Here is an 18,993-nt window from a genome sequence, read left to right on the forward strand (position 1 = left end):
ATGTAGAGAGGAAGTTATCACCTAAACCCAAATGGTCCTAATTATACACTAAAAATCAACTGCCACCTGACGATCAGCGAACAATGTCGTCTAGAGATGCTGAAATAGAATATCTGTGTTGGAGTGGTTTTTAAATGGTAATGATTTTATAGGGATCATCTCGTATGCAAACATCCTTATGGGCGGTCTCTCTTGGTAGTCAGGAGCTTTTTATGAGAGATTAAGTATTTAAATTGAATGTATAGAAAATGTTATCAGATGGATGAGGGGGATTTAAAAGGTACATAATTAGATATTTAAATTTAATAGCACACCACGATAATGATATGGTGGGAATGTAATTGGGCGAAGACACCAATTGTCTGACCGGAACTAGGGCACTGATTGACCAGATTGTTGGAACAGCTTGACCAGATTGTCCATAGACAGCTGTTAACAGGGACCATGTTGACTGAGAACTCTTCATTGAATAATTCAATTTTGTGCTTTGACAATTTGTAGAATGTCCATTTCTTTAGATAGACAGTTTGTTGCTATTGGTGTTTTTTGAATGGTAAGTTGAGCCATATATTCCTGTGGACTTCCATTTGGCTTGATTCTTCACTGACTTATCTCCCCTTTCTTATCTCCCCTTACTAATCTCCTGTTACTTATCTCCCCTTAATTTGCAACTTTGGGTCATCATATGAATATTCTGAAAATTCATCAAGGTCTCAAAAATCTGAGATACATGCTTCTTAAGAAATTATGGTATAAAGATGTGGATTTTGGATAAAAGTTAATCAAGAAGAGTCTTTATACCAAGAACAAATTAAAAGATTTACATGCGAGAGCAACAATAAAAAGGTTAACAGTCTTAAAACCATAAAAGCAGAAATGAAATTTTCTAGAACAATATCTTTAGGGTCTTTATAAAGCCAGAGACTTGGGATCTCTAAAACCACAGGTTAAATTTGAAATAGGCAGATTTGTAACAAACTAATTTTAGAAATATACGCTTAAAGTTTATACAGTTGAATACAAAAATAAATTGCTAGAAGACATCTTGGTTCTCCACTACTTCCGCCTGTCTGGGGATCGAGGTTTGAAAGGTTTTGGTGCATCTAATTTACATGCTTCACAAAGTAAAGTAATGACGTACAAGGACCAAACAGGATTTTATGCCTCATCGAACATGCACTTCTATTTTTACCTACAGCATCAAATCAACGTCAACAACAGACGATAAAAATATCATTAATTTTTGCCTTCATCATATCAGGACTAGATCATGTATCCTTCGTATGTGGGGGTGAATATTGGTTTCCTGTGTTTTTCAGGAAATTGATGATACTTTTAATCTTTTTATATTCCCTGCGGACTGAATCGATTGCTCCGGTTTGTGAAATGATAGGTGAATAAAGAAAGAAAGTTAATTCAGTGCTCATTAGATACTGCTATACAAACTCTGATGTCGTTAGTTACTGAACCTTATCACCATAAGGTAGTGATTTCATTGTTGTCATGGTCACCGCTCTGTGAACATAACTCGTGTGTTTTACCATGTAATTGGATTTTGTGACCTTGACCTTTTAGTCTGATATCTAAGATCATCGTGATCATTGTGACCTTGCTTCACCAGTGACACTGGTTTGTATGACCTTGGTCATTCTTCCATTGCTCATTCTCTGTTTAAGTAGTCTGTAGGATATTAAGCTATGAATTCTGCATTAAAAATATGTCCTTGACCTCTGTGCTATGAGTATTTGTAACATTGACTTGTTAGCTCACCTGGTCCAAAGGACCGAGGTGAACTTATGGGATACCGCAGCGTCCGGCGTCCGGCGTCCGGCGTCCGTCAACAATCCACTTCTTCTCCATAATCGCTGGTCGGATTTCAACAAAATTTGACTGGTAGCATCCTTATGGGCTACTAACTGAAAATTGTATAAATGATGGGGCTGACCCCCTGGGGGCCTGAGGGGCGGGGCCAAAAGGGGTCAATTTGGCTATTTCCATATAAACGTCTTCTTCTCTGAAACCAAGCAGGGGATAGCACCCATAATGCAATGGTAGCATCCTTATAGGGTGGGGATTCAAAATTGTACAAATGATGGGGCTGACCCCCTGGGGGCCTGAGGGGCGGGGTCAAATGGGGTCAATTTGGCTATTTCCATATAAACGACTTCTTCTCTGAAACTAAGCATGAGATAGCACTCATAATGCAATTATAGCATCCTTATAGGGTTGGGATTCAAAATTGTGCAAATGATGGGGCTGACCCCCCCGGGGGCCTGAGGGGCGGGGTCAAAAGGGGTCAATTTGGCTATTTCCATATAAATGACTTCTTCTCTGCAACTAAGCATGGTATAGCACCATAATGCAATGGTAGCATCCTTGTAGGCTGGGGATTCCAAATTGAGCAAATGATAGGGCTGACCCCCGGGGGCCTGAGGGGCGGGGTCAAAAGTGGTCAATTTCCATATAAATGACTTTTTTTTTCTCTGCAACTTAACATGGGATTGCGCTCATAATGCAATGGTTACATCCTTATAGGGTTTGGATTCAAAATTTTGCAAATAGATGGGGCTGAACCCCTGGGGGCCTGAAGGGTGGGGTCAAAAGGGGTCAATTTAGCTATTTCCATATAAACGACTTCTTCTCTGCAACTAAGAATGGAAGAGCACTTATAATGCAATGGTAGCATCCTTATAGGGTTGGGATTTGAAATTGTACAAATGATAGGGCTGACCCCCGGGGCCTTAAGCTGCAATAGATGCGAGGTCAAAAAGGTCAATTAGGCTACTATTTTCATATAAATTACTTTGTCTCTGAACCTATGTATTGGATAGCATATTTGTATGGTATCAATAGCATCATTGTATCGTTGTGATTTAAAATTCAACTTTGGGAGTCAATTTTGCTTATTTTTCTTATTGTCAGAGTCTTGTGATAATTACTAACAAAAAAACCAGGTGAGCGATACAGGTCCTCTGGGCCTCTTGTAAATTATTAGTATTGTGCCCTTGACCTGTACTTTCCTCTTCCTGGGATGTGTGGCCTTGACCTATCATTTAAAATTGTCAGTGTGTCCTTGACCTTGAATTTCTTGTTTGACTAGTATGTGTAGACTTGATCAATCAGAATGAATAGTTACTGTTCTTTGTATGGCTGTGATCATGGTCCTTAAGCATGACCATTTTCCTTGTCGGTGTGGTCCCTTTTGACCAAATATGGATAATCCTTGTGTCTCTCCACTTTCATATTCCTTTGCCCTTAACCTTTATCCATAGTTGTCATGGCAATGCTGTTTATTAGTTTGTATTTACTGTCACAGACTTATTTGTTTCTGTACCCCAAGAGTCCATCAAGCCAAATGTTTGCATAAATATGATAATGAGTTCAGTAATAGAGACATTGACAGTTGTCTGATTAGTGTTGATTGTTTCCACAGTGCTCCAATCATCATTAAGCTGGCACCCATCAATTCCTCACACAGAAGTGTTAATGTAATTATAAATTTAATGTGATGACTTTATGAGCTGTCAGAAAACTGCATGCGTGTTGGTGTGGGAGGGCTGATGGGTCTGGTGGAGGGAAACATGATGGAAGTTTGACTGAATGGGGTGAACCAACTACAGAATGATAGGGAAGGAGAAGTTATTGCAGGACTGAATGAGAGGAACCAACTACAGAATGATAGGGGAGGAGAGGTTATTGCAGGATTGAATGGGATGGACCAACTACAGAATGATAGGGAAGGAGAGGTTATTGCAGGACTGAGTGGGAGGGACCAATTACGGACAAGGGGATGGGGTTAAATTATAGCTGAAAGTAACAGATGAGCAATAAATAGGGATGTATTGGAAGTAGAAGTAAATGGAGTAACAAATGGGAGGATCTGACAGCAGGAAACGTATAGGGGTATTGGTAGCAGGAAATAAATTCCCATGATTTAAATTCCTCATCCTGTGTCCCCTCCCAGTCTTTGTAATAGATCATTCCATTATCTCTGTCTCTTGTCAAATACAGTGATGGACCTGCACTATTAACTACCTTTATAACAGACAAAGTTTTAATTAAAATTACCCCTGATATGATTAAAGAGATTGCTATCCATATGAATTATGATTCTTCATTTTTCTCTGATAAAACTGCTTCCTTGGGTATCAAACTTATTACCAACCATATTTCATATTTAAGGAATTTAACAAATTAAGATACATAGACTAAGCATGATGTTGCAGCTTAATTTTGTTGTAAAAATTAATCTGTATTTATGTTTCACACTTACTGATATTGATATTTCACTACCAGTACTTTACCATTTCCACATACATGATGCTGTCATGATCAGAACTATACTGTTACAGATGAAAGTCCATCTTCATACTTTATGATGATGGATTATCAAGTTTCCTTTGAACAGTAATTAATTATCATATTGGAGATTACAGGAAAGCTCATTTCATAAAGTTAATGATGTCATAAAATTGATGTGTTATCCTTCCTATAGATTTAGAGGGAAATTACAAGATGTTGTGTGAGGCATGCACAGGGATATTCAATGCTGACCAAAGATATTTGTTGGCTAATACTGAAGTTAGGTTGTGTTTTTCTCAGGTTTTTTTTTTTTTTTTTTTTGTATTTGATTGAAATCTAGCAAATCCTTCATAACACAAGCTGTAAATAGGACATAAAAGACATTCAAAGTTATGTTATAAATTGATTTTATTAAAAAAATATATATATAAATATGGTGTATCAGCGGTCCATGCCCCTCAAACAATTTTGACTTTGGGGGTTCATAGGAAAGCTGCATGGTGGTTAAAATTTAATTATCATTCTACTATTTAGCCTTCTTTTTCTGATTCATAAATTTGAGAACTATATGGAGAGTTTGTCAGAAAGTAGTCATAACTTAGTAGTTTTTCTATGGGAACTCTGGTTTTAATTCTACGTAATTACATGGTTTTCCTGTGTGCTTTGCTGAATATCGCAAGTCAAGTATTGTAAATATTCGACAGTAAACATCAACCAGAACTTTTAAAATGGCTTTAATTCAACATGGTTGTCCTGAGGTGACCTGTTCCTTTGGGTGAAGTTACTATACGTACAGTTTTGAATGATGGATATTTTGACAGTTGTAGACATATCAACCATGTGAGTTTAAAACACATTTAGAGAGTGGGTAGTGTTAAAAATAAGACAAGTCTGATGTATGTGGTCTGGAGATGTTGTTAGCATTGAAAACAAATTTTTATATTGTGCAATAGGTAAGGACACTACAATGTATCATCGATAGACAAAACCATGGACCCCGAACAGAATGCTGAACACTACATAAACAATCCAGTCTGTCATAAAAAAAAATTCTTTAAATTAAAGTTTTCTTCATTCCTTGATGAACGGGTTATGAAGATATCTGTCAGCCGACCATGAGCTGCTTCACTCCATGTTGAATTTTAGACAGACGTGGGCAGTTGCAATAAACTGGCCGCAGGTCAATGGCTTTTCTCTCGATACTCCTGACTTTCTTTTATTCCAAAAGCTGGGCATGTGCATCTATTTTGGATGCATATTTATAGGACATCAAAGAAAATCAATCTATACAAAACTAAATTTAATTCTCGTTCATATTGATGTAATTTTCTGTGACAATATACATTCCCTGTAGTCTATTTGTATCTCGTAAACATCATTACAACATAGAGATATCTCATCCCATGAAATAGATTTGATTAATATCTTCAATGTGTGGGAGGGTAGTTGTACATAATTGTCAATTAAAATCATTATAATTAACGTCTAATTAGAGTAGATGTAGCTCTGGCAGCTGTCACTGAGGGAATCGTCAGCATATGGAACAGATCTAGTTAGGGTGAAAGTTTTAGGAGCTCCAGGCTGCTTTAATACACTTAGCTGATGTTAATGAAAAACTGAAATAACAGTGGAATTGGTCTGAGTCTTGGATTATGGAGCCATTTTGGAATGTATCTTTTTAAGCCGTCTAACTGGTCTTTTTTAAATACCTAGATTCGTAAGATAGTAACGGTGTCTAATATTCTGTATAGGAGCTGTCATTCTTCGGTTTTGGTTACTGTAAACCATTTTTACTTTTACGAATTTTGCGATCATTGCAAATTCGTGTAATTTTATCTCCACGAATTAGCATCTTCATAATTTATATAGATATTGATTTCCATTCCAATTTTAGATTCGTGAGTGTTAATCTTTGCGAACTTGTTTTGAAATATAAATTGTGAAATTTAGTGGTTAACAGTATTTCATTTGACTATGATGAAAGAATTCCTCTTTTTTCTTTGTATATTTTTGCCCTCTACCATAACATAATGGGAAAGGGAGGGGGAAGGGAGACAAATCATGTTACCCATGTCTGTCCTGTCACATCATTTCATGTCCTGTCCTGCATTGATAAATAGAGGCTGATGCTCGTATTAAAAACTCCCAGATATGCCCAGTTCTTTATGTTACTGAATTCATTACTAGAATTACTATTCATTAAGTTAAAAAAATATGAACAAAAGATGTTCAGAAAGACAACTTAATTCTTTTGAAAGTTGCATGTCTTTGGTTCAGATGCTTTAAACATGTTGGAAGCTTCAGAGAGCACACATGTTTTTGGAACGTGTAGCACTGATGGAAAATTCTGTACAAAGACATCTTAAAAGAACTTAAAACATCTGGACTGAGATTAAACACGGACTTTCTGCCAGGAAGATTAAGAAATTCAAGATTGTGTTTTGACGTTCAATGAGCACATCCTGTATATGGAAAGACGACATACAGTAAAATTGCCAAAATGTGTTTTTTAAAAGTTCTTGTTTAATGCTTCCTGTATACAACGTATGTGGGGCAATATGTTCCAGCAGTCGCATCTTAAACTGCTAGCAAAGTTCCAGATCATACACAAGACATTTCATTGTGCTTTAAATATATAGACTCATGGTGTGTTCAAAATTACTCATGGAATTTTAAATTAAGATTGAAAATCTTTCTTAACTCTGCAACTTTGTCATTTATGTTGAAATTTTTGCATTATCTAACATTTATATAGAAGTTCAACATTGCATTGATGTCATTTTCTCCAGTGCTTTATGTAATGTTCTAGATTTTTTATGACCAATTTACTCACCCCTAAAATTCTATAATGAACTGTTCCAGCTTTAGTTTTAGAATAGTTCAAATGTGTCTTCAGGGGTTGAATGAGTTAATACAAGAAATAAATTTGAATGTTGATTGGTTTTGTCCAATATTGCTTCAACAAAAAATGTGTCCTTGAAAGATGATTTATTGAAGTAGAATAAAAAAGTGACCCGTCTCAATTTGTTGATGAAATCATTACGGTATTTGTTTTGTTTGGTTTAGAAGGGATTGATGAGGAAACTGTAGAAACACGATATTGGTGTTAGGTGACCAGATCCCTGATTGGTCCAGGGTGGGCAACATGGAGATGTTATTAGTGCAGGCAGCGGAGATTTTCTTGGTGGAAATTGAATGGGTTTATTGACCATAATGTGAATTTGACAGCCAGTTATTGATATGTTGAGGAACACACCGCTGGCCCTCCCGTCTGTAATGGCCACGTTTCCTATGATGGAGTCCAACTTAAATTACTTCCTTGACAGCAAACTGATGGATATTTCAGCATCAGTATCATTATCAGTGAACAAAGCTGTCAATGTGTAATTTCTGTATTAGTTAAAGAGAAGCTGCCTTTCTGTATCAACAAACTCTGGATGACCTGTGTCAGAGGTCAAAGAGGATAAAGGTCATTTGTATCTAGGTTCAGGAAAGGTGAAGGTCATATGTACATTGGTTTAAGAAGTGTTAATAAAGTTTAATTTGGGGTCAAAGAAGGTAAATGTATTCTTTATCTGGCTTCAAGGGTAAATGTTGTCAATTTGGGTCAGGGAAAGGTAAATATTGGCTGTATCAGGTCCCAGAAGGGTAAAGGTCATCTTGGTCAGGGGTCAACAAAGGGTAAATGTCATTTATATCAGGTTAGGGTATCGAAAGGGTAGGGGTCATTTGCTTCTGGTCACAGAAAGGTAAAGGTCATTTAAATCTGGAGTCACAGAACGTTCATCTATATTTGGGTCATGGACTTGTAGAATTCTTAAGTATTAAGGCCAAGGAAAGATCTAGGTCATTGGTATTTGGGATGGAGGGGGGCTAATTTATCGAGGGTAAAGGTAGGGTAGAAGTGTAAAGGTCAAGGTCTTTGAATCGTAGCAATAAATTAAGGAACTCTGATTTAATTGTATTGCCAGCCAAAATCTGGTGAGATAGCAAATCCATTCCGATAAAGGAATGGCATTGTTGTGCTTTTTATAGAACAATAGAAACAATTAAGGAACCCAGCAGCAGCAAATTAAGGTTCAAAGGAACGTCACCACAGTAGTAAAAGTCAGATCTACAGTAATGGTGATTCTATTTTCTAAGTAACTCTATAAAACCACAATATGTATGTGTAAATTTCCATCAGAGAGGAAGTTGTAAGGTAATTATCTTGGGGAGATCTGTGCCTTTACAATATAGATGTTGAAGGATTAATACCCAGACTGTTCACACTGCCAGCTGATGGTGAGGACATGGAGCTGCTGTATTTGGTGATAATGTGGACATTGAGAGATTCATTCTTCCTCTCTAATGCTAGCCTGGTCTATTATCAGGAAAAAATTAGCCGATATTTCATCAAGGCGGAACGTCTGATAGGTTCAGTCTGGGAAGTTGGTGTGAACTGGCCTCAACACCTAAATCAAGACAAATATTGCTGGAATTATTCTTTTCTTAGGAACTATCTATAGGCTTAATGCTCATCAAGGTGCTTCCTGCAAGTTTTAGTACATTGGTACTGAAATTAAAATCATTAAGGAGTATATCACCTTTCTGTTATTTGTACCTTCAAATCAAAAGAGTTCAATATTTGCAAACCATTTAAAAAAAAAACAAATGAAAAACAATTTGAAGTTAAAAAGTTTCAATATAAAAAGTCTAAGTCTTTACTTGGTTAGAAATCATTATGAAATATAAAAAAAAAATTGATTAAGGATTCATGTGAAAGATACTTGAAATAGACTAAAGGGGGATAAATCTTGATTGGTAAGAAAGAATAAAAGGAAACAATTTTTAAATTAAGAAATCATCAAAAAGTTTTAGGATAAAAGGGAGATGTCTCTCACATCAATTAGCAAGTGTTAAGATAACATATGTTCAAAAATAAAAACTAATGAAACTCACAGAAGCATTAAGTGCATCCATAACAAATTAATCTGTAGAGTTGTATGGAGGATGTGTGTGTGTAGCAAGGAATGCTGTTTTTACTTGTAAAGACATCAATGGTTGATGCCATAACAGTTGAGGATTCCATCAAAACGGTATTGGGGCCTATCTGAGTGGCTCCTCTCTCTATATTATAATGGTGATGTCCAGGCTGGTAATGAGTACATGTACATCCTTTGAACTGAGAGAATCAGTTTGATTATTAGGAACCATATTTAACCCAGTAAGCTCCCAAGGGGCTGAAAATGATACAGAAAATGGGTTGACTGCTCATTTAGAAAACGATACAGAAAATGGGTTGACTGCTCATTTAGAAAATGATACAGAAAATGGGTTGACTGCTCATTTAGAAAACGATACAGAAAATGGGTTGAGTGTTCACATTTAGAAAATGATACAGAAAATGGGTTGATCACTCATTTAGAAAATGATACAGCAAATGGACTGAGTGCTCAGTAAGAAAATAATTATCTTAGAAAAATAGAGAGACTAGCTCCTGATGACCTACATAGCAAAGAGTTGCAAAGGTGCATTTCAGACTCCTAGAAAGTGGTCTTATTAAACAGGTGGTCTTAATACAGAGGTGGTTACTAAATGCAGGGTTGACTGCTGTAATTTAGGGGGTTAACACATTAGTGGTCAAATATGCTAATAATACAGTCAAACCTATCTATAAAGACCACCCAAGGGACAGTCAAACCTGGCTATAAAGACCATCAAATGGACAGGCAAACCTGGCTATAAAGACCATCAAATGGACAGTCAAACCTGTCTATAAAGACCATTCAAGGGACAGTCAAACCTGTCTATAAAGACCATCCAAGGGACAGTCAAACCTGTCTATAAAGACCATCAAATGGACAGTCAAACCTGTCTATAAAGACCATCCAAGGGACAGTCAAACCTGTCTATAAAGACCACTCAAGGGACAGTCAAACCTGTCTATAAAGACCATCCAAGGGACAGTCAAACCTGTCTATAAAGACCACTCAAGGGACAGTCAAACCTGTCTGTAAAGACCATTCAAGGGACAGTCAAACCTGTCTATAAAGACCACTTAAGGGACAGTCAAACCTGTCTGTAAAGACCATTCAAGGGACAGTCAAACCTGTCTGTAAAGACTACCCAAGGGACAGTCAAACCTGTCTATAAAGACCATTCCCAAGGGACAGTCAAACCTGTCTATAAAGACCACCCAAGGGACAGTCAAACCTGTCTATAAAGACCATCCAAGGGACAGTCCAACCTGTCTATAACGACCACCCAAGAGACAGTCCAACCTGTCTATAACGACCACCCAAGAGACAGTCAAACCTGTCTATAAAGACCATCCAAGGGACAGAGGGAGAATTGTCTTCATACACAGGTAGAGTTGAGTTGAAATTGGTCATTTGGGACCCTGGAAAAGTGTTCTGATATAAACAGGTGGTCTTTATACAGAGGTGGTCACTAAGGCAGGTTTTCTGGTCTTACATTACATTGCTTCATCAGGAGACATTCAGATGTGCTTAACTTGGAGCACAAAGAATATGCCTATACAGTAAGAGTTTGCCTCACATGTATATATGCCTATGTAATACCACAGTGGTACAGGGTGATTACGATATGTTCCATGTCTGTCTGTCTGTTGAGGTTGTAAATGTTAAAAGTTAAATGATTTTCGGTAGCACATCGCTTCTCATGACAAATTCACATGAGTGCAGCCAGACAAATAATGAAGCCTAGCTGGGTTTGCCTTCATGATAATATAGTCTCTCATATTTAAAGAGCACTCTTTAAAGCATATGTAAAAGCTAAAACAATTAGGATTGCTGTAAATGAATTCTAATAGAAAAAAAAATCTTGAATTACTCTCATCTTATAGAGAATTTATGGAGAGGTTGTAAAAGGCAGTGTCTTTTGACCTTATTTGCCATAGCTGAGAGATTAACAGACAATTTAATTAATTTAATTATACTAATCCTATTGAACTGCCCTTGTTGTCCCCTATGTGTTAGCCAGTAAGTGGTGTATTTGGTTAACATGTGCTTGTTGACTTTGATCATTGATACACAGAGTATTAGAGTGGGTGCAATTCTGTTAGGTAATTGGCTTATCACCACCACGAGAATTGACCCTTTGGGTCATCTCGACATACCTGTGGTCAGATTCTAGGGATTTAATGTGTATCAATTCCCTTTTAGTACCCTACCCACAAAACCCTATATAAATGCCTAGTACCCCTAATTCAGACTGCTCCACCCCATTACATCAGAACATTTTGAATGTAAACTATTTCGTTTTACAATAACTAACCCACACAAACTGTATATGTTGTAGAATGCTTGTATTGCCTTAGTGTGCTATTCCAATACAGCCGGACATTTAATTTTAACCAATTCCATTTTTACACTGGACTAACCCACACACCCAATATAGATAATAACTTTATTTGATACCCCTTGGCACCAAACTGTCCCAGAATGCTATATAGCACTACATCCAGCTAATTAGATGTTTCCATACAGGAAATCAGCAGATCACCTTCCTGTACGTTCATTTTAGTTCCAAACTTGATGTGATTAAAGAGCGAGGCCTGAAGAATTGTTGTGATGTAAAAGTGAAATTAAACTAGACAGAATTAAAGCTGTGTGTTTAGTTTGGCTGTCCTGGGATATATACCACGTTATGGTTTGAGTTCTTGCAAGAATTCGTCTGTGCAGTTTTAAGCGAAATTGGACAGAAAACTTTGGCTAACACAGTGAAACAGGATACGCTTTATTCCTTTTAATTCCTGTAATAGTTTGTATAGTTATTGTGAAATTTCGCTGACAGCTAATATTACGAATGTTCATTTTGGCTGTCCTTCGATTATACAGCTCTTGTGCATTTTGAGTTCCTAAAAATTTTTGCAATTAAAGTGGAATTTATCTGAAGTTCAATTTCAAATTTGGCTATTCTTGGATATTTTTGAAGAGTCTAAGTGAAGTTGACCAGTTGATCAGTTTGACCATGGAAATTCAATTTCTTCATTTCATGCAAAACTTCTAAAGTGACCAAATAATTTATGTCAATGCAGTGTGCATATTTTCTGAGTTCAGTATAGCTCCTAAGTACCTTATTATACACTAAAAGTTTCTGTGACTCCCTTGGGGGCTATATACCTATAGTTCCTGTGACTGACTCCATGAGGCCCCTCTAACTCCCCTGGGGCCTGGCTGTACACACAGGGATTTCCTCCTCACACCACATGTGTCCACAACCATTCCCTATCAGGCTTATCTCCTGATCAGACCATTGTACTGGTCAATTTGTTGATGTACTGGTCAGTTTTTTTGGTGCCTTCCTGTTTTGGTTACTGGCCTTATGAATGGACTGTAGTATCAGAGAAGTATCAGCTGTTTCTGCTGTTTACTAGGAAACCGTTCTCACCAACAGCAGCTCATTCACAGCACTGCCACCAACCAAGAGTGGTTATACTCAGTCTATCAAACGTGGGCCTCCCCTCATGGATGTAGGATAAAACTCGTGTGTTGGATATAGTACTATTCATTCCTGATTTGTTTATGTCCGGAAGTCGGCTTTTAACTTAGAAGTGGTGTACAGTTGTAGAGTAAATTACTGAACCATTAGCTCTGTGTTTTCATCAATCTGTTGGTGAAATAGTTTACTCTAAATCATTGGATGAAGTTTGCTTGGATTGGTGCAGTAGGATGAAGTGGCTGTTTTTGTCTGTTAGGACTACACGTGTTGAAGGTGCACTTGTTTACTACACGAACTCGTAGTGCGGAGTATTACGTCCACTTTGATGTTTTTGATCCAATACAAGTTCACGAAAATCTGCGTCTGGAGTGCATCATATCGTACAAATATAGAATTTATATCTTCTTGTTTTGTGTTGTGAAAATGATGCCAATTACTTGCTCGAAAGGATTACGATACCGTCTGCTCACTGTACATGGAATCAAAACCTAGTGATAGCACATAATTATTGACTGACAACTCTTCAGTTCTACAATATGATGAAATATTTACATAATACGAGTGAAAATTTAGTGGATTTATTAACAAAATGGTGAAATTTTTCTCCAGACTTTTGGACAAGGTGCAAGCAGACCCGACCCTCCAAGAAAATGGCAGCCAGTTCATTTTGTCTGTTACAAGTCTGCTGGAACGACTACTCGACTACAGGTAAGGAATTTTCTTTATTTCATTTTTTTAAAAACATTTTTTACTTGATTTTTTAAAACTAAATCTTATTCTCAGAAAAGTGGCAAAACATGAAATATTTCTAAATTAAAATCATATAATTACATGTAATGTGATATATGTCATTACACATCACAAACTGTTTTGAAGTAAAAGCCACAAATGCAATCACTTGTGCTATATATATTCCTCAGGCATTCCTCAAAAATTTTTGTTTTTTTTTTTTTGGTCCCTGAAGGTGACAACATGTTTATGTGCAGTACTGCAAACTTTCAAATTGTCTTCTGATTATGAAATTCTTTTTAACTTCAAGTTAATATTCATCAATAAATGAACAAAAGAAAATGTTAAAAGTGATAATTAAATTATCAAACAATGACAACCGAGAAATGAGGAAATGTGGAACTCACACCCCTGTGGTGAAGTGAGTGTGGTGGGCATGTGGGATGTGTGACATTTGACAGTTATTATTGAGAGTTACAGTTACATACAGTCCAGGGTATCAAACCAGGCTGTGAACTCCTGATGCCTAGATGCCTGTGGATTCTACTAACATATATAATACTTCAGTAGCTGAGCTCACAAACAAAATCACAAACACAGATTTGTTTTGAATGCAATTTATTGAAAAATTTACAACAATTTAACATTAGCTATAGCTTTACTTCTCTGTCGAGTGAATTATTGAAAATTTGCTTTAGTTCGTCCTCTCTGTCAAGTGAGATGTTTCATGTTCTAATTTAGATGCCTGTGATACGTTCCCCTAATGGGAGCTGTTCCAAAACTCTTTGATGGTAGAAAGTGATAAACAATAATTATTACTACTTTGCTGACATGACAACAGGGTCATTTCACCAGTACATATTGATTGTGGCTAGAAATGAGCTATCAGGTTTTAGTGGTGGAGGAGTAAAGCCAGAGTTCCCAGTAAAAAACTTTTGTCAAGGACCTGACGCCAGACCATGCAATGACCTTGATCTATAGTGACATAGTGATAGAATGTTTATGGTGCTGGAATTTAGACTATTAACACAAGATTTACAATAACAAGTTTTAATATCAATATTTAATACAATTTGATCCAATTTTAATTTTAAAAACCCCATTGAATCTAGATAACTAAGGTTTAAGTCATAGTTCACAAACTTAATGATTTTAGAGACAAAATAAGATTCAAATGCAATGGATGCTTAAAGATAAACTTCAGATGTAGAATTTACTTGTAAGTGACTTCAAACCATTTAGTTCATGTTTGAAGTTACCGAAGTATCACAGCATAGCCTTACAGGAGAGAAGTTTGCATCTTTCTTCATTAATGTTCAGACTGATTTCCATGATATGCATATCTTAATTGAAGCAGCGCTAGATTGACATCATTAGGGGAATTAGACACAGTGGTTTATGAGTCTCTTGTTAGCGAGCAATAGATCCCTAGGGGGCCACTGGGTCCCAGGACTAACAAGATTAGGAGGTTTCCCTTACATCTGATATGCCAGGGGACCAGTTAGATCCCTATCAGGGGCCAATATATCTCTCCTCAAATACTTAGTCTCCCCACTCTCTGTAAGATATCTGTTTGATATGGTCTAACACACAGGAATCTGGTCCGAATGGACACAGGGGCTTGGCGGTTTGGTCTAACACAGGAATCTGGTCTTATCAGACACAGGGACTTGGTGCTTTAATTAGACACAGGGACTTAATGGTTTGTATGGACCCAGGAACCAGGTCTGAGTATAGACACCAGGGCTTGATTTCTAAGGTTTTTCAGACACAGGAACATTGTTTGTGTAGATGCAGAAGCTAAGCTTGAATAACAATGCAGTCATTAGGTTTATGAAAGAGACAAGAAATTACGGTATACAATTAAATAAAATGAATGTGTTGATATCAAGGAGTCTAGATCTAATGTAAGTCTAAACTAGAAGCACATTAGTGGAAAAATTATTCACAAACATTTGGAGTCTGTAAGATTAGTCTACTTCATCAGAATCCGTTTTGAATTTTGAAATAAAAGGACTCTTAATTTTGCTGGTATTACAGCACTGTCCAGACTTAAGGCTTCGGAAAACCTCCTCTTAACAGTGAATTTGAATCTTTAAAACAGAAGTGAAAAGAGCACGGTCTTCTAAGGTTTCCATTGATTATACAGCTATACATTATTTTACAATAATGTACAAGTACCTACCAATTAGCTGCTATATTTAATCTGCAGATAGAACCAATGTGTATTAATGTTTGGTCTGGTTTTCTGCTGACATCCTTTTAGCCTCATTACAGATAATATTTTGCTGTATCTGACAATTAAAAATCTGTAGAAAGCTCTGTAATTCATAGAAATTTAGTGATAGAATTTAGTAATTACATAATAGGTTTTGTGATGTGGGTCAAGGTTATGTGACATATGGGTCAAGGTTATGTGATGTGGGTCAATGTTGTGTGACGTGTGTCAATGGTATGTGACATGTGTCAAGGTTGGTTGGATTAATAGTTAAGAGAGCAAAATATTCTCCATTCTTGGTTCAGGTTTAGACTGATTCTCAAGACTTTGGTTGGTAATCTTCCAATAATCTGAGGGAGGAAGGGAGTTTCCATGAATAGGTAGCTGTATACCTTTATCACTGCTAAATCCACAGTATATTTAAAAGTTTTCACCTCCAGAAATAATCAAAAGTCCTTGATTATGCTTGTATTCCATACAGTCAACATTTTCATCGATCATTACATTGCATTGATGGATGAGACACTATTTCATTAGCTGTGGCGTGACACTGAAGACTTTTTCTTCATCAGTAGCTGTCACACATTTCAGTTGTTGTCAGTCGAATCTCATATTTCTATCGTCACTTTTTATCCCAAAATATTTGGTGACGTGCCATTTTTACTTTTTTTTCACAAAATTGGATTCCATCATTGTGACAAGTTCTTGAAATTTTAGATTAGTTTTCTGACGAATTTTTAATATTATTAAAAACTTAATTAGATAACACCGGTCGGAAAATGAAAGTTTTGAGATAAAGGCTAAGTTAGCAAAAGGTCATTTCTTTGGTTGTATTTTGAATGTTATTGAAACGTTGATTAGTAATTAAGTTATGGAATCTAAAAATGTCTAAGATGGAATTTTCACATGAATGAAAAGGTTAATTTTGTCAGAACATTTATCTTTTATAAAGGTCACATGGAATGAAACAGAGGTGTTAGAGAATTAGTCAAATTGTAGTTTACACTTTTGCATAATGTTACAAATAACAACACAACATCTATTACACATTTTATGACAGGCATTTGTTGACTAAATGGTACAGCCCTGAGGTAACTAACTGATAGAATTGACCAATCAGCATTAGCTCTGTATCATGATTGACCAATCAGCATTAGCTCTGTATTATGATTGACCAATCAGCAGTGACGCTGAATCAGTTGTTGACCAATCAACCTTTTAATGTTCAGCCAGACAGGAAACAGACCCCTAAGAATGTCACACGTTTATGTTTACTCGTCCCTCCCCTCTACATTGTGATAACTTCCTGTCTGTGCCAGTCTCGTAACAGGTAATGGGTCCTTTTTACCTATAGCCAGGTATGACAAAACATTTTATAGGGTCAAAGGTTAAAACCTATTTATTGTATTGTAATAGTGATGTGTTCAAACAAAATAGATTTTTTCTGTATTGATCATAAAGTATAATTTGCAGCATTATTTGAAAATGAATCAAATCTTATAAGAATTTCAAAAATTTGGACAAAAACATAAAAATACACCAAATTGGACAATTATTTATAAGAGTTTTCTGAATTTACCTGCTTTAATGCATACAGTTTGATTTATCATATATATTTGAAAAAAAAAATTGATTTTTAATCAAATACAATAAATATATTCAAATTTTCATTAAATTTGGTTCTTTCAACACCATTTGAAAAATTGCCAATAAGATCTTAACAATTCGACAAAAAGTCACACGTTCAATTGAAATATAATTTACAAGCCAATTTAGTGCTAAAGAACGGAAATACAGATGTTGAAATAATGTCTGTGATGTATATAAGAAGTCCCTATATCCCTGTCACTCCTTGTAAGTAATTGTAAAGATGTCCACATCTGGTGTTTCTACCACTGTAGGCTAAAAAAGCGGTATTACAGAGCCATACAGGGCTAAAATAGTGGTACCACAAGGCCACTCAGGGCTACTCGTCATAAAACACATCACAACCAGTTTACTCCAATCGTTTGATGTGCTGCTATCCTCACATCTCAAAAAAAACATGAAATGGCTTTTCATCATACGAAATTGTAACATGATTAAATTCCTGGGGCATTGTGTGCTGAAGGTTTGGTATTGTGGGAAAACACGAAATTAATTAGGTTAAGATCACATTAAACAATTAATCCCATTCTTTAGAACAATGCTATTGGAGGAAATCAGTCCCATGAGGTTCTATTTAGCTCCTGGAGACAAAGATGGGAAACTTTCGATGTTATGATGGGGACAATTGTAAGACTTTTTTTTCAGAATTAAGGGAATGTTTGAGATGTCGGTCCATGACAACGGAAATAGATTTTTCTTTTTTCTTAATTTTGTTTTCCTGACAAAATAGTTACTCTGATTTGATGACGGTTTGATGTATATTGAATAAGGCTTGTAGGGTATTGTGGGAATTAGAGGGTAATAGCATTTAAGTTTGACTTAAATCAATATGGAAACCCAAGACTTCTTCAGCGAAAGACAGTTTATTGATAATTGTAAAATATAATTACTGTATTATGTTATTTAGGGTCTAGCAGACCAAGACTATCCTATTAATGTTTTTGCATGCTTTTATAAAAGTTATTGTGGAAATATTATATTATTCTTTTTCTGCTTTTTATATTGAAGCATGTTTATAGAGATGATTTTATTGGATTTAAAAGTTACATGCACAAAGCGTTTACCTGTGTTCTTATGAAAATATTGTGTCTACAAAAAATATCTCATAAACAAAGCAAATTACACTTTTCGTTTGTACTTTCACAAGTCATTAAAAAGGCGTAAATAGACAGAAAACATTAAGATTTTGCTGCATTACTTGAAGTATAAAACTTAGACTTTAGTGTTTTTCTCTGGCATTATGCTGGTTTTTGACCTTCTAATAATGTCAAATGAAATCAAACACAAGCAACCACCATTAGGTCTACATAGGAGCTTGTTATCCTGGGTTCCCATGCTGTTTCCAGCTGTGACCCCCATAGGGAGTGGTGACCATATGGACCACAGGGTAAACTCTAACCCAGGCTGACAAAACAAATTAATATATCCCCTCCCCCCTTTATTCCCCCTACCCACCACTCCACTTCTTCACCCCAGTGCAGTGACCCTCATGCAGTTCCAGAAGTTGTACATGTAGAGTACATTCAAATCTGTCTATAAAGAACAACCAGGACACAAGGGAAAAGTGGTCGCTGTAACCAAGTGGTCGTTATACTCAGGTCAGATTGTGTTATAAATGGCCATACAGGACCCTAAGAAAGTGGTCTTAATAA

General features: G+C 36.3%; 1 protein-coding gene across 1 annotated transcript in view; it reads left to right on the forward strand.

The window, feature by feature from the left end:
- The window catches only part of LOC138336639 (dedicator of cytokinesis protein 4-like), a 167,326-nt gene that overhangs the window by 122,220 nt on the left and 26,113 nt on the right, over nucleotides 1–18,993 (forward strand). The window contains exon 44 of the mRNA XM_069286164.1: nucleotides 13,357–13,455. Within this exon, the coding sequence (XP_069142265.1) occupies nucleotides 13,357–13,455 (99 nt within the window). The remainder of the gene's footprint in view (nucleotides 1–13,356; nucleotides 13,456–18,993) is intronic.

Source organism: Argopecten irradians, chromosome 12 (assembly GCF_041381155.1).
Source record: "Argopecten irradians isolate NY chromosome 12, Ai_NY, whole genome shotgun sequence".
NCBI classification, from domain to species: Eukaryota; Metazoa; Mollusca; class Bivalvia; order Pectinida; family Pectinidae; genus Argopecten; species Argopecten irradians.